At 38.9% G+C, this 17,646-nt stretch overlaps 1 protein-coding gene across 1 annotated transcript in view; it reads right to left on the reverse strand.

The window, feature by feature from the left end:
* Positions 1-17,646, reverse strand: part of LOC139721744 (protogenin B-like) — a 44,915-nt gene that overhangs the window by 13,454 nt on the left and 13,815 nt on the right. Inside the window, exons 2-3 of the mRNA XM_071633066.1 lie at positions 16,153-16,443; positions 4,836-4,986 (exon numbers count right to left, since the gene is read on the reverse strand). Coding sequence (XP_071489167.1) covers positions 4,836-4,986; positions 16,153-16,443 — 442 coding nt within the window. The remainder of the gene's footprint in view (positions 1-4,835; positions 4,987-16,152; positions 16,444-17,646) is intronic.

Raw genomic sequence — 17,646 nt, forward strand, 5'->3', positions numbered from 1 at the left:
CTCCAACTTTGGGAGAATCATGAGGGGTTTCTAGAGTTATTTCATCTCTCACCTCTGTAAGGCTTAGCGTTTCCGTTGTGTGTGAGGCGCTGGAGGCAGTGGCTTCTTGTTGCCTTGTGGTTGGCTCTGGCGGTACTGCCTCGGGTTCCGCTCTAAAAAAGGCCGGTCACCAGTACCAGAAAAAGGCCGAGTCGCAGTGGCAGGGGCACGAGATCTGGACCAGCCTGCTTCCTTGTAGCTTCGGTGGGTAGCACTAGCGAACCCCGGCGAGGGCCTGAATCCCCTGTAGGGATGTGGGCTTGAGTAGCTCTTTCTTTGTCCCTTCATCACCCCTGCCGTAACTTTCTGTTCTTCCATAAGGTCCTTAACCTTCTTGCTGAGGTTGTCGCCAAACAGTAGTTTGTTGGTAGTACCAACCATATTCTCTGGCTTGCACAGCCTGGCACATCTCGAGTCTAGGTCTGGTTTGATTAGCTCACGTCGTAAGCAATTCAACTCAAAAGAAGAACTGCAAAGTAGGGCCAGCGCATCTTGTTGTGGGTCCGTGATGTTGCCCGATGGAAGCGAACGGACAAAGGCATTAATGCCCTTTGTCATCGATTTCTGAATTTTTTGTAGTTTCAAGTCTCTTGACTTTGTATGTGTCGGAAGATTGTCCCAAATGAAGGGATTCACTTTTGGGGAATCCATAGCTTGGCAGTTACTGGGCAGAGCATATTTAGCTGCTGTCTCCTCTAGTGCTTTGTTTTCCAGTTGATGTGTGAGCAAATATGTAGCTGACTGAGCAATTTCTTCTTCTATCGGTTCCCCGATATCTGCGTTCACTGCGAACTTCGCCGCAATATGTGGCACTTCGTCTGGCATGATTGGGTAGCGTTCCTCGTCATCCGCGATTGAATGCGTTTGCCCCATACCGGCGCCCGTGTATTCACAATGTTCGCCACTGTATGGCTGCTGTGTACTCGTATGTGTATACATATCATCGGTAGTGTGTGCAGCCCGTGGCTGCGGTGTAACTGCAGACGGATGCAATACTCCTGTAGAGTTTGCAGTACGATTTTCGGCCGGTAATCGCTGAATAACCGACTCCAGCAAGTCTTCCAATTTACTCAGTCTAGTGTTCACATCGGAGCTTGTCGATGACTGGGTTTTTGCGGGATTTGTAGGTTTGCTCTTCTTTACTTGTGCTGTGCGCTGAGCAGGTTTCGATTTCCCGCCATCTTGTGTAGCCGTAGGGGCACACAGCTCTGTGAGCTTCCCCTGTACGGCGGCTGGTTGTCCGCCCGTGGCGGCGTGTGAAGCTGCCGTGGGCTCACGTGGAGCGGCAGCGCGAAATTTTTCTTTCATCGAGATCGGCGGAACCGATGAATCCATTATTTGATACTCGAAACTGTTTGTCTGCCCGATTGCAGGGTACAGTTCTAGTGTCTTGAAGCAATTTTACCCCAAAACACATTCACTAGATAGGCAAAATCCGAAAGAAAAAAGCCAGAAACGGAGGGATAAAATCCTACGTCCGAATCTCAGCATGCACGATGACGTATTGGTTCTACTGCGCATGCACACATGGCGGGCTCTCCTGACGTAATATCTAACGAGTATTACGCAATAGAATAATACATGTAATTACTCTCCGATTGAGTTGATAAAAGTAATGGCTGCAGCGCTGTGTCTACCTAGGGAAACGATTGGAGAGACGAAGAATTAGGATTATTCCCTTCTTTGGGCAGAGCCTGAATGCCACACCTTAGTATTGGAAAGTATTCACTGAAATTAAAACGTAAAGGCCTATAATAACTGACTGATCAGTTGGCATAAGGAGGTCTGGCTCGAGTTGCAGAAACTGCGCAGTGCGCTGCGCAATGGCAAAGGATGAGCAGAGCCAGAATCAGCATTGCGAAAGCCCGCATGAACGCTCTTCCGCTGAGACCGTGATTTGAAACGCCGTTTTGAATCATGATTCATGTTTGTGATTCTGGCTACGAAATTCGCATGAACGCGGCCTCTGTTCAATGAAGTCAACTTGAACACAGTACGTATGTATGGGATTGCACTTAAAAGATAATAGAGGCATTACCCCTGTTACTATTCTTTATCTGCAGCTCTTTGCATTCATGCAGGGTGTGCCACTTTTATGGAAATAATCCATGTATACTGTGGTAGTAAAAGGTGCGGGTAATATTTCCTTTGATTTAATGTTTGTAACAAACAAACAAAAAAACTTTGGTTGCTTGAAATTCTTACAGAGAAATGTGATAGACATTCTAATTACCATATGATCAACTACAACCATTAATCTTACCATAAGTTAATGTCATGCAAGATTCAGCTTCCCAAAATACTACAGAAGAAACCTCACATCTATAATTTTGAATGAAAGTTAAGTGTACACTGCGCCAGTAATTTTCTGTTTCTTCTGCACTACAGAATATTATAGGTGATGTACAAAGTACATTGTAGTACCTTCGAGCTTGAAATTCCAAGCTGCAAAATTAAAACAAGTAATGGGAATGCTGCTCTCAAACATGAGCACTGCAGAAGAAACAAAAAAAAAAATCTAACTAATCCTCATGTATCAGGAGAAAACTGATCAAGCCACTTTTTATTTTTGTACAAAACACCAGGGAGGTGCCACCTCCCTGCATAAACATTGTACAATGTACACAAATGGTACAATAACATCATACATCAAGTGGATTCTCATAGGTAAAAGCACTGCACTAATCACTGCCTATACTTTATACTTCTCAGTTTTGTGAATTTGCAAGCTGACCAATAATGGCAAGATTAACAGGGAATAATTTTCCTTCTCAAAACTGAACATCAATTTTAGTCAATACACACATATATTTTGAACAAAATGGTATGCAACTCCATGTTACAAAATTGCTACTCAAATGAAATTTTGTATGGCAGTCCTATTCAAAATGCCTTTAGATAGCAAATTGTTAAAATTTATTCCATGAATATCTAAGTTTTACTTTCTTTAATACAAATGCATTGTATTCCACAACCACGGTGGTGCTAATTGCTAACTGTTCCCTTGAGAGGTGATAGCACTTCTTAGTTTTTTCTTATGTCATCAATGTGGTCCTAGACAGCGAATTCAACTACAATGTACTCCTGAAATTGTCGTACAAGACCCAATTACATGCGAAATATATGGTTTGCATACTGTGTACAGTACTTTCTATGCATGTCAATCCCCCTTTTTTTTTACTTGACTCGAAAATAAGCCTACTCTATTACAGTGTATCTCTTTTATCTTGTATTTTTTGGTACACTTGGATATTGTTATATTCAGGTGCAATGTATCAAGCAATACAATGATGATATTACCACTTTCTTCACAGAAAATATTAGGTCATTTTGCCATAAAACCAGATTTACAGGTATACCTTAGTCTCTTCTACTCCAGTAATGCCCAGTGGCAAGTGCCCTTGTACATAACATATTGGTTACGTTAGTCTAAATTTGTTCTTGATGACATTAGTACAGTAGGTACACTGTGTACACACCCCAATACAGTGGGATGTGGTTGACCAGCCAAAAGTACAGCAAATTCCTAGAGATCATGTACCATACAAGCAGTACCTGCAATCATGCATATATGCAGCTGTATATAGGGAATAGCATTACATACAAAAGTCCGCAAGATGATTTAAACCCAAAAAGGAAAAAAATGTTTGTTCTTTTGTGATGTAAACTTGTATAGCTGAAATAGAAACCAAAAATTAAAATGTGCACCAATGCTAAGCTCCAGTAAAAATACATTATAACTATACATTCAAAAGAGGTAAGACAAAAGGCAAAATAAAGGCAAGACACTGTACATACACTGTATATTCTTTTAAATACAAACTCTGCCTCAGCATACAGATGAATACAGAAGGTAACTACTGTCAGATTAATACAATGTACCCTTGGTGTTGATACCTCTGGTACCACCACTGGGGGTATTTCTTCCCCAAGTGAGTTTCTGTGCCCAAGTGAGTTTTTGTAGATTGTAACTACTATGGAAAGCAGAAAGTTGACCACACCTTTCAGGTGCTCATGCCCACGCAATATTGCAAAACAAAACCACAGCCCAAAATGTTGTCAGGATTCCCACATGACAGCTTTAACATCAAATAAAAAAAAAAAAAAAATCAAATAACAAGTATGCTATTAAAGCAAAGCTTTTCAATCAAATTTCCTTCAAATACTTTTGATAAACAAGTGACTGGAATGCAATGCTTAAAAACATACATTGCACTTAATTGCCCCAAACATTCATATCTACATGTATACCAGAAGTCTTTTTGAAAATCTATCATCTTCAATGAGCTGTTCATTGTGTTTTTCTGAAATTAATCGACTAAAACTTCCATGTATTCAGCTTTAGTATAAACGTACTTGAGATATTTAGTAAATAAAGTCTAGAGTTGAGTTTTCTGTCAAAAAAACAACAGAAAAACTTATCTTACCAAAACTAAATTGGAGCTCTATGATACACAAACAAATAACATATTTCAGCTTAAAACGGAACACTGGGCAAATGATTTATTCTCAATCAAGCTCTGCTGTCCAATCTCTTTAATCAATCATCGGTCTTGCTTTGCAAATACTGTACATATATCACTAGAAAAACCTAAGTACACAATATCATGTGCCAAGAAGTACACGACAGAAGTGTAGGAGGCTCTCATGATATTACAAACAGGTAATGTCATCTTCCATCATCATTTTATCAAGATGTCAACATCATTAACCGACTTGGAGCCATCAATAAAGAGACTTTGACTCATCGACTAAGCACTTAACCACCGATCATTCATCTAACCATCTTCAATTACCTTTGGCTTCCCACTGCTACACTCAGACCATCTCTGAACCAGGCGATCTTGAAACCCTCTGGCGGCTCTGCTTCAACTCTACAGAGGAGTCGAATGGAAGTACCTGCTTCTACCTCCACACTGCTTGGAAATACCTGAGGAATGCCAATCCCTGCAGATGAATTATTAGATCGAAACAAGGAAAGAGAACACGATTCAATTCTTTTAGCCTATTCAGACCATTCAAGACAAGTTTTGTGACTAAATGATGATGTACTGTACAATTCACATCTTGGAAATATATCTTGCATATAGTACAAGAGATACAAGTATATGCTCAGTGAAAAATGACTTGAAATTTTTTGAATTTCCATATTTTTCCTCATTTCTTCTGTGCTTACTGTAAGTTAGGGCACTACAAATGCTGTCTATAGAATACAAAACCCCCAGAAAGAACCAGTATTCATTCAAGAGTAAAGATTTATTTCTTTGGCCTAAGAAACATCCCCCCCCCCCCCCAACACACACACACACACATATGCACACATGTACCTTTTAGTATTTTATCATCATGTACTGTCAGTGGTGCCTGACAGAACATTGGACTTCTGTTTGTTAAAACGATGGGAAAGATAAGACAGTTTACAAAGGTCATAACAACATTCTATTACTGCATTGACCATACAAAATATTACACAGAAGTTACAGAAACTTCTTATGGCAAACTTCATGGATACTGAACCCCAGAAAAAAAAAAAATACCAGTATTCATTCAAGAGTCATGATTTGTTTGTCCTAGGAAACATCCCCTCACACCCCCCCCCCCCCCACCACACACACACATACACCCATCCATACACAGATACAGTGTATGTGTGTATTTTATCATAGTACACAACTCAGTGGTGCCACACAGAACATTGGACTTCTGTATGGGAAAGATACAGCTGTAAGACGGCTTTCAAAGGTCATAGCAACATTCTATAACTCTGCATTAATCACACAAAATACTACACAGAAGTTACAGAAACTTCTTATTTGCAAACTTCGTGGATACTGTAAAACAAGGAATGCTCGCGTGCATTTTAATTTTGTGAATTTAGCGAGAGCCAAGATTTCCGAAATGAAAATGCATGTAAAAGTTTTTGTCTACTCTCGATGTTTATATGCATTGAATGCCAAAGGCACTTTCATTTTCATGCCATGAAAAAGGCTCTCCGCTCCACTTCACAAAAATTTCACACCGCAAAAATATCATATTTTACATTGACACTAAAACACTTGAAAATGCATGTATCCCAGACAAATATAATGATTTGAATTTCATGTGATGGAGCATTCTGGACAAAAATAACAGAATAAGTCATTGGTTATTGACACTTAAACACTCAAAATTATGTAATACGTATCCAGGAAAATATAAAATTAGTACAGTTGATTACATGTCAGCAATCAGAAATGTAATAGAGTTTTATGTGTACTGCGTGGGGAAATGTAACATGATTAAGATTGTGTTAACCTCAACGTCAACCTCACAAATCTGTTGTAAATATAGCTATATTGTAATTTGTTCACTGTAAGTATTTGTAAGTGTGTCTTTACCTGCCATACAAAAGATGTATGTCCAGAACAGGACCATAGACCTGGTATACACGTACATGTATGTCAACATGTCCTTTGTTTTTACTTATCAATAAAGACATGATTACAAACTGTAGCGTGGGAAAATATGCACACCAGGAAGGATGGGTTATGGTCAATGTGACTGCCATGGGATGACCTTTTGTACAATTGTACTTTATTTCTTGAAAATTGTGGTGATGTCCAATACAACTGCAGAGTACTACTCAATACAAGATTATATGCATACGAGAATAATGCATTTGAATCCAAAGAAAAGTCCACCATAGACTCTGTGCTACCCTTGTGATAAGCCCAGTACATAGAGATGTATCACATTCACTTCAATTCATCCCCAGTGCTTTTTTTTTAAGATTCTGTTGCTAAGAGACAGGATACTAGAAGCAATACATTTTGTATGTCAGTATAGAAACTAAACACCATCCATTCCAATAGGTGCAAATGCGTATTACACTGTACAGTGTATTTCCATTTCTCTTCTGTTTGGAGTGTGATAATAGCAAAAATGTTTGGAGCCTCATAAATGTGTTTATTGCATAATTTTGTATTTATAGAGAGTTGCTACAATTGTACATTGTATGCATCAAATTTTCTCCTGTTTGTGTTTTATTAATAATACTGTATGATCTAGTATGAAATACTATTAACATTTTGTGTCACTGGCAATATGAAGCCAAGGAATAATTTCTATACACCAGGACCTAGACACGCAAAATGTACACTCTACCTCACTTGAAGATCCAGTACACATTTTTGTTGTAGCTTAGTGTGTGAAGATAGGCCTACAGATGCATATTGCTGCAGTGACACAAAACCCAGCGAGCAGATATGGGGCAAAGTCACTGCAGGAAGAGGGGTGGGGGAGTGGTGGATGCTCTGGACTTGAGCCAACATTTTGCAGAGTTCATGGCCACAAGAATTCATTACTATCCTACCTACTGCAGTGTGTATATGTTTGCGCCTGGTGTGCATGTGTTTGTGTGTGTGTGGATGTGCCTGTGTATGAGGGCAGAGAGCATGCACATTTTTTGTGCGAATGTCTATGTGAAATGACTGGAGAGCAAGCATCAGTGTGTAGTGGAATTGGTAAAATTGCAAACCAGTTGGCTAGACCCTGAGGAAAATTGCTATCTGCACCTACAGTGTATCCCTCCCATGTTTGTCTACCCTGTTCCTGCACTCGTTGCTGCAGAAAGTAGTGCCTGTGCTCTGTGCATGTAAACATCCTTTACACAGATGGCAAAAAATAATACCCTTTGCATAGCCCTGGCAATATCTTTAGCAAGCTCCATACAATTGTAATGCACATGCAGTGACTTTCAGACAGCAGTGTACCATAAATAAGAGACCTGTCATGTACAAAAGCTCTCCATTTTGTCATGTTTCCAGGAAATGCATATATTTTGCATACGGTAAATGCATGGATGTACAATGTACATGTATTTTGAGAGTCTTTATATTACAAATTTCTCAAGTTAAACAACATGTACAAAATTACCAACCCTGATCCCAAAAGAGCTATTGATTTTTACTGTTTACACAGCAGCAAAAGTACTGTACATTATGTACCCTGTACATTGTACATTATACATGCATTGCGTGTGAACATGATACAATGTGTACTGCACACTTGTGTTAAATCATGTTTACTAAGTGCATACATGTACTAGTACATTGTAACTAGCACAAGTACCGGTACCATGAATGTTTGCTTCACTCGAATGATCTTTGAATTACTTTAGGAATGCATTGTATTACGGGCAATTCTCACGTTCACATTTTAAAGTATAAACACTGTTGTATGGCATTTTTGTTTTCAATGCAGGATCGCTACTTTCGCTTCTTGAAAATGAGTGAATTATACTGATTTCTCCATCCATTAATGCTGTACTCCATGACTGCAAATTTAACCACTAACAAAAACGTCAGGAAATCCCGATTCCCCCCTCCCCCCCCCCAAAAAAAAAAAAATAGATTAACTACAATTGTATAAAACTATACGGCATATACAGTGCATTCCTTTACAGACTGTAGAATGACCATGGTTATATTGTAAACGAAACTCTTGTTACACAGAATTCAGGTTCAAAAATCATCATTTATATAAAAGTATGTAAACTGTTTAGCCAAATATAATGTAATGAAAGAAAAATGCCGGTCCCATAGACTTCGTTCTAAAGGGAGTTGCCTATACGGTACACTGAAAAGAGCTATTTAATAATAGGGAGGCTCCTCTATGCAGTATAGTAAATTTCTACACACAGCATTCATTTGAATTCTGAAGAGAAACTGTGACTGTTTTCTAACAATGTTTGCTTCACTGACATTACTACACATACCCCTTTTAGAAAAGTTAAACTTGATACACTGTTTTTATGGGCCCCATTGCATGAAATGAAACATGTTTGATAATAACCCACATCCTTCTATTGAACATCAACTCACATGCAGAGGATGACAATGACTACCTCTTTAATAGCAAACATTTTCCTGGCTATTTTGAAATGGTTATCGTCTAGTCATACACACAGCTGGTGCATCTCATTACAAATAGCTCTCCAAAGCAAGAGAGCTTTTTGTTCAGCCTGTACACATCTCACCTCATTACACAAAATAGTTGCACAGTGTATCACACACATGTTTGAAGCAATGCTAAAGTTTAAAAATGTTTGAAGAATGCTCAAAAGCATTTCCAGAGGTGTACTGGTGAGAAAGCAAGCAAATTAAGTTCATGTACAAAATTGTACAATGAACACACTGATATTCACTAGCATTCGTCAGTATCGACTGGATTAGCCCTGAGTTATGCTTACAATGCAGGGCTCGAATTAATCGACGGCCATCAACGGCCATGGCCAATCCATGGAGCTACTAACAGAGTAGCTCCATGGCCAATCGATGCCTCTTTGGTTGGCCGTGAAGCCCCTAAGAAAAATTGTCTTTTCATGGCCATAAATTTACCTGCCATTTTTCTTTTGGCCATCATGCCCCTGTGGTCAAAGGCTTGCCCTTTTTCTTTTGGCCGTCATTTCTCCATCATATCACGCATATCAAAAGACCAATTGATTTATTCAGACTTCTTTTACATTAACGCCGTATCACTAGTATCAATTGCGTGTTATACTGCAATTCTGGTACCGAAGTGCCTTTCATTGCACACTACTTGTCATTTTCGAGAAAAAAAAAATGGCCTTGGTGCCATTTTGACCAGAAGTAGCTGCCCCTTAAAAGTGGCCTTAATGCCCCTTGAAATTTTGGGGCATCCAAGGCCAATTTGCCATACGCTGAAAGTGTCCTTTTAAAAATGGCCTTGACCTTCCAATATCTTATTTCAAGCCCTGCAATGCACAAATATACCTCAGAAGACACATATGATCGGACAAAACTACAATAGTAGTACACAGTAAATTTCTATCATACTACTGTGTAGGCCTACATAATGTATGTACAGTACAGTGTATGAACTATAAGAATAATAATGATAACAATAATAATAATAATAATAAGAAGAAGAAGAAGAGGAAGAAGAAGAAGACAGATGATAATGATAACAATCACAATAATAATGATAATAATAATGATAAGACTAATAATAATAATATTAATAATAATAACAATGTCTTCTTGCCCAGGGTAGCTTCATACAAGTTGTAAGTGCTTTAACGGGGCTAGCAATCCGGAGGACTCGGGTTCAAATTCTGATGGAATCCCATTTTCTTTGCTCATTTTTCCACTAATCAGCCCCAGCGATACGGTGCAAAACATGTAACTCACCAATAAGAGGCCAAAGCTTTTGAATTCATAACGGTCATCGAGCACTGTGCAGAGGGAAGGACAAAAAAAATCTTTAAAGTTCACCTCCTATCTCCCTTATTTTACCGCCCAGTCCCTTGAAACTTCACACATATATCTAATATGGATATATCATCCTTCACATGATTTTTGGGAGAAAGTGCTGATGTATCTTTCAAGATATGTGTGTTTTTCTGTTTGAGTCAGCCATGGGAAAGGGTTACGATTTTTTCTGGACATACATTGTAGTCTGCGCCTGCATGCATTTGATTAACATATATTGGCTAGTCTGTATACACCAGACTCACTACCTGTGAAGTTTCGTGTTGGAGCAATTAGTAGTTAAGTGAAAATAAGAGCAAAAAGACAACCAAATTTAAGAGAAAATACTGGACATGTACAACTAGATCATCCTCCTGCACATGTGTTCTCTACTGGTCAGTAGCCAGAAGTCAGTAGCCAGTTGGTCAATAGCCAATCAGCGGTGGCAGGTTCGGCGCAATGCGACAGGTTTCGGTTTTCGGTCCACAGGGTGGTGAGTGGGCAAGACAGGAACCCTGCAATGTGCTTCTACTGTTTCACGCAGCACGAAAACCGATACATCGGACTGCGTACTGCTTATGCTATGGATTTTACATGGGTCATAAGTGACAGTGATCTCGATTTTTTCTGGACATATCCGTGCGCCAAATGATACAGAAAAGATATTTGGAACACAGTATGGATATACTACCATAATCATTTATACCGAAGTTTCATTTCGGAGCAATGAAGGAAAATGTGAAAAAATAACACTTGTTTTGAGACCAAATTTTCTGTTTTGGAAACTACCTAAGTTTCAATGTTATTTTCACACGTTTATCCTCCATAAAACCCAAAATAACCAACATTGCGAGTTAGAGAATAGTTTCTTCTTCAATTTGCTGTATAGATTTAATCATTTGATGGCTTCTGAGGTGAGATATTGATATTGCGTGTCTAGGGCAATTACCCCCTGGGCAATTACCCCGGACCCTCCCCTGGCCTTAATCCTAATCCTAATCCTGAACCTAATCCTAACCCTAACCCAAACTTCCTTCCCTAAACCTAACCCTAACCCTAATCTTAACTCTAAACTTACCACTAACTAGTATTTAGCCGGGGGGGGGGGGGGGGGGGGGGGGGGGGGGTAATTGCCCTCTGGGGGTAATTGCCCGGATACGAGATATTGCGATTGTCCAGCAACACTTCCCCAGCAGTTTTGCATACACAAGTTGTCTACTTTAAATGCAAGTGAGACTTCGAGGTATAATAATTTGGCGAGTTAATTGCACCATATCGCCGTGCCTGTAATATTTTATCATCATTTCTGGTCAGTTTTCTGTTTGCATTTATTACATACTCAAAAAGCTGCATCACTTCAGTGATACCTCGCATTTATCTCAAAGTTGAATTATCCTTCAGGTTTATGCCAGGTTCAAGTGTGTGTGTGTGTGTGTCACACACAAACACACTGCTATAGCTTCTGACCACATGAGCATTGAGAATTCAGGGTTTCTGGGATGAACACTGAACTAGGGCTTTCTATAGCTCAGTCGGTAGAGCACTGGGCTAGCAATCCGGAGGTCTCGGGTTCGAATCCCGATGGAATCCCATTTTCTTTGCTTACTTTTCCACTAATAATTTATATTCATTTCTAGTCAGTTTTCTTTTGTTTGCATTTGTAACACAAGCACTGGGCGGGAATCGAACTGCAGGGAATGTACCCTAGAATGTAACTGCAGTTTCAGTTAAAGGTGTCCATCAAATGAATTTAAAGGAAATGTATCAAAAGTGATCAAACACTACCACTGCTGATAATATCCACAAGATCTCCAAGGGGCTTGACATTCACATGAGCTCAAAATAACTTTGACCTTGATAAAACCTCCCTGTGGTGCCCTCAATTTTACATTGTACACTGATACTATCTCCAACTAAACTGTATAACACGCTAATAAAGGCCCCATAATTAGTTACACTGGATTATATTTTTGCACATACACACTGTACCCTGTACAGATACCCCTAGACAATATTGCAAAAGTTTCACCTATGCTGGATGCATTGTAGATGATTGAAATGAACAGAGCTTTGCTCCAAAGCCCTATCAGGGACCATATGCACCTTTCAAAATACATGATGCTCCACCATGCGGTACCCTGGGGTACCACCATGCGGTACCCTGGGGTACCAGCATATCCCAGGGCACCTTGTTGTGTGACACCATCTTCTGTTTGTAAGATGTACACGTGTATTTTTACACACTGCCATCATAGATGTCAAAATTTAGCAGACGACAATGATTCGGACGTTAATTTAGCCATGTTAAAAGGGGTTTTTTTAATTGCAATTGCAATGATAGTAATGATTGATATTATAATTTTCTTTTCTTTGTTTTTACTTTTCAAAACTTGTTATAATAACAGTGATTAGGATGAGATTAATTTAAAGCACTGACATGTCCTATGATCACCTTTTTTATGTCTTCCGCAGACCAGTAATCCATGATACTGTACCATAGTGCAGTGCAGCTGCCAGTGTGAGATCACTGGTAAAGTGTGTGTGTGATGAGCACCAAAGTTTTAAGACGCAGCAGCACTGCTTGAGCTCATTGTTGCAGCATTTTTTTTTTTTCATAAAGCACTAGAATGACTTTCAACCAATTTTAGGGTACTTTTTTTTTTGTAATCCAGGGTACATGATGTACAGCCCTAGAATTTAAAAAAAAAATAAATTAATAATTCAACAAATGGCAGATATCTACAATTACAGTGTACATATTTGGTACCCCAAGGTACCAAAACATGCTATAGTGTAGCCTTGCATTCACTACCCTACAGGGATGATTCCTGCAAAATCTGATGCAATGGCACTGAAGATGCTCAGAAAGTTTTTTTTGTGTGTGTGTGTTTCATGTTGTTTGTTGCTTCTTTTTTTTTTACAAAGGGGCTACATGGAACCATCCCTGGAACTGCCAAGAAAAACTGCCACAGTTACACTACAGACCGTACAGTCTATACATACATGGAAGTGTATATGTACAGTACTTGTAGCAGAGAGCACCATGGCAAAGCCAAAGTACAAAATATGCCAAAAGAGCTGTTGGTAGACTATGAATTTTTAAACTTTTTCATATGTCTTGTACAACTGTATGTTACTACATAGCATTCTGGAGAACACTCTGGCATAACAACATTCTATTGGAATGTGTTTTACAGTGTAAGTAAGTACTGTTAACGAGCTATTGTTAATTTCTCAGTTTTTAAGCATTGGGATGAGGTTGATAGCAATTTCTGAGTCCTACGTATGTTTATTGTTAAAAAAAAAAAATAATAAACACTCTTCTGTAAGGGGAATTATTAAATACAAACAATGTACATTATACACATAACACCTTGTATCCTCTGATTTACATGTAGATGTTTGCTGCATCAGCATTGCTAAGGGTCCTGCTTTTACACCCAAATGTACACATTGTGGAACACATGAATAAGAGATTTACAAAATTGTAAGTTTGTGTACCCCAACTTCAAAAGAATAATTCTTTCCTACTGTAGCATCTATACACTTCAATCATGTAGATCTCTTGTAAAGATGAAATGGGGTACAATCAAAACAATTTGCCCACATAAATGTCAAATTTAATCACTGGACCCCATATAAATGTACGTCCAAATTGGGCCATCACTGTTGACATTGTGAACAACCTACATATTTTTCACATTCAGATGCATACATTGTATGTATAGCACTGGTAAATGCAATAAGACAAGTGGTCCTGATCTGGAGATGCAGTTTTAAATAGGAGGCAAAGAGTTTGGGGAGTTTTGTGGCCGTGCCAGTGGGCCCCACCAAGGGAGTAGGTTATCTATAGCTTGAGCAGCTTGTACTAATAAGGCCTGTCATCATTATAACAAGGTTTTATACATGTAATAGCATGCTATTTTGTGGTTTGGAAGTTAGCCCAATGTCGAATTAACCCACTATTCGTGCAATGAAAATGCAAATAGCGCACTATCTGATCAGGAAAATTTCCTAAAAATCTTGGTCTAGTTTGTGGAATACAATGTAGTGTGGTATTTGGGTTGCATTTCCATCAGCCTGAAATTTTCTCCATCCCATCATACTGGGGAAACCACTTTCAAACCATGTGCTGAGCTGATGAACCTAGTCATGATGCAAAGTATGCATCAATTTTGGGCTAATTTCCCAAGCAGACTGTTTTCGAGCTAAAGGAGACCCACATTTGTAATATCGGGCTATTTTCCCAAACCACAAAATAGCCTGCTAGTCTGAACTTTGGTCTGATAAAGACGTGTACGCCTATTGTATCTTCTCACCCTGCTTGGCAAAACTTGTATCATTTCCTATTCTGATCTTCCACCTTTAAGCACAGCAATAGTTGCCGTATGTTCACATGACATTACAGAACTTAAAGTTTAGCTCATATTTTAAAACCTCGATTGTTCCTAATGTATAGCTTGTAGTTTGGTACTGTGTAGGTGCACCCAAAAGTTAGCAATCTTAAAGAAGAAATCCATCCCAAAATTTCATCAATGTCATAAGATTGAAAAAAAAATCCCTGCAGAACAGTGCAAAAATTATCAAAATCAGACAAGTAATAAGGAAGTACATGATATTCTGAAATTTCACAATATTTCGAAAGACACTTCTGACCAGTCATTATGAATATTCAAATCAGCAAGTTGACGATGTCATGATCAGGTTTATTGCTGCTGTTGCGTGTACAAATGTATTCTTCAGTTCTGTGGTTTTACCTTCAAGTGGGACTCTTACTTGAAAGTTCCATAGTATAAGATTAGAGGAAGTACACTGCATAAGCTCAGCTTCTTGCTGTAGTAAATTGAATGGAATTTTATCAAAAATATCTTCATACTGTGGTCCCAAGCCCTGATGCAACTGACTTTTAACCTTTACCTCATATGAACCTATGGTATATCATTTTCATTCCACTGGTCCTACAGCTGTACATACAGTACATACAAGCATTAACACATAAGAACATTGTGCATAAAGCCACTTAAAAGTTTCAGTTTTTGGACTTGTACAGACACACACTTGGATACACACACACACACACACACACACACAAAACATACTGTCTCTTACAAAATTATGGCAATTTGATTGGTGATCATGCACATATGGCAAGGTAGACATGCATGGTTTTGAAGAATCCATACGGCTTGTATTAGCTGTAATCAATACTTATAGCCACCCACGCACATTTAAACATTGACAGTATATTTGATTTACAACAAACACACAGTAATTTTCTATAATGAGATTACTTGATCTGTGTCATCAGTCTGCAAGAGAAGACAAGAGACCCGCGGGTCTGGCGCTCACCTGAGTATCGCAAGTTCACCTTTCACGCAGTCACTAATATGTGTGTATAAATTATTAACAGCTCTACCATAATTTGACCAGGCATTCTCAAGTAGAAGATGAACATGTACAAGTAGGGCCCAAATTCGGACCCCCCCCCCCCCCCCCCCCCCTCTCATAGTATCAATCTTAGCTCTATCACTTCTGGTTCTAGAGAAGAACACTTTTTTTAAAGATTCCTTCATTTGGGGGGATGGGGGAGGGGGCAGGAGCATGGTGCCCATTTTAACAAATTGAGATCCTAACCCCATAGGGATGCTACCTGCCAAGTTTGGTGAAAATTGGTCTTGGGGTTTTCAAGAAGAAGATGAAAATGTAAAAAGTTTACGCACGATGCACGACGGACGACGCACGCCGGACGAAGAGCGATTGCAATAGCTCACTTGAGCCTTCGGCTCAGGTGAGCTAAAAAGGGGGGTTGCAATGAATGTATAATACAACCAGCAAATTAGTTTCTTTTCTATGAAGTACTTACAGGCCACAGAAACGGTTGCATTTCTGCTACAGAGTATGCCATCTCCTGTGCCTGCACAGCACTGGTAGGTGCCTACTGTGTCTAACCACACTCTCTCTATCCTCAGAGACCCATTGAGGTACGTCCACGGGGATGCAGTCACATAGAGTTCAGAGTCCAGCCACTGGCCCGCATGCCTCCACCTATATCTGGTTGGATCATCACTTCTTGCTTCACATTCAAGCAGCAGCGAGGAGTTGGGAGGCACGGCACGACCACCAGGTTCAATCAAGAGTGTTAGATTTTTAAAACCTGTGTGAGGAAAAGAAAAAAATAAATATTTTTTGAATAGACAACACTGACTAAAAAATCACAATGCTGATAATTAATCAAATCTCGATGAAGTACAACTCGAGATACAGGATTTCAGTCATCTACATGTAGCAACAATTGAATCCTGCCCTAAGTTAAATTATGTGATGGCTCACTGTACATGTACACGGTGAGATATAATGAACCTATGTCCATACATGAATTTGACAAAGTTTTGCCAAAAAGGGCTTTCTCTCTTTTCTTTTTTTTAAAGACACTTGATACAGAGTACCAAATTAATATAGAGTGAATTACAACATGTATCTCTATCAGACAATTTGCATTGGAAATAATTCCTCTCAATAGATTGGTTTAATTTTATGAACATCTCTTCTGTCCTGATGTAGTAACTTTACCTCAAAAACACTTTTCAATACTTGAAGTCCAATTTCCACACATTAATTGTTGCTACATCAGGCAAATCTTGGGCAAGCTTTCAGCTTATCAAGAGGAGCCACTGTCAGAAGGCTTGCATAAAATTTGAATGTGTTAAAGTAAACCAGTGAATTTCCTTGAAATGTATATCATGCAAGCAAGTTTACATGGCAAAAACACACTAATGATTTACATACGGTACATTGTACATGTACAATGTGTAGGTGAACAATGCTCAATAAGAATCTTGTGCCTGTGGCCTACCGTAATAGCCAAGAAGCATAATTTGATCAGGTGGGCTTCCTAATCAGCTAATTGATCTTAATTTCACACCAATTAACAATGATTCACTGGTAATTACAAGGGTGAACCCACTAGCTCACCTGATACACAGAACAGATAACCTTTCCTACTGTATTCCATATGATAAAATTTGAAACCAGCAATACAGAATGTTCATTGAGAACAGTCTGAGGCCATTTACCTACTGCCTGGAATAGAATTGTACAAAGAGACCAACAGTCTAGCCAGTGAAAACAAGAAAAGGGAAAGTTGCAAAATTAGTCAGCTTCATCTCATGGTGTATTAATCAATCTAACTATTCAGTCATGTCACAAATGTTTTTTTACAGCATTATTTACCATCTTCATCCATAACACAGTTATTATATTGGTTCTTCATGGATTTTGCTACTCAAAGAAAAAAACAAACAAAAGTGCTTTATCTCCAATATTCATCCTACATGTATGAAAGATAACTCATTAATTA

Source organism: Diadema antillarum, unplaced genomic scaffold, assembly GCF_040938485.1.
Source record: "Diadema antillarum isolate AM-2024a unplaced genomic scaffold, OU_Dant_1.0 scf00000149, whole genome shotgun sequence".
NCBI classification, from domain to species: Eukaryota; Metazoa; Echinodermata; class Echinoidea; order Diadematoida; family Diadematidae; genus Diadema; species Diadema antillarum.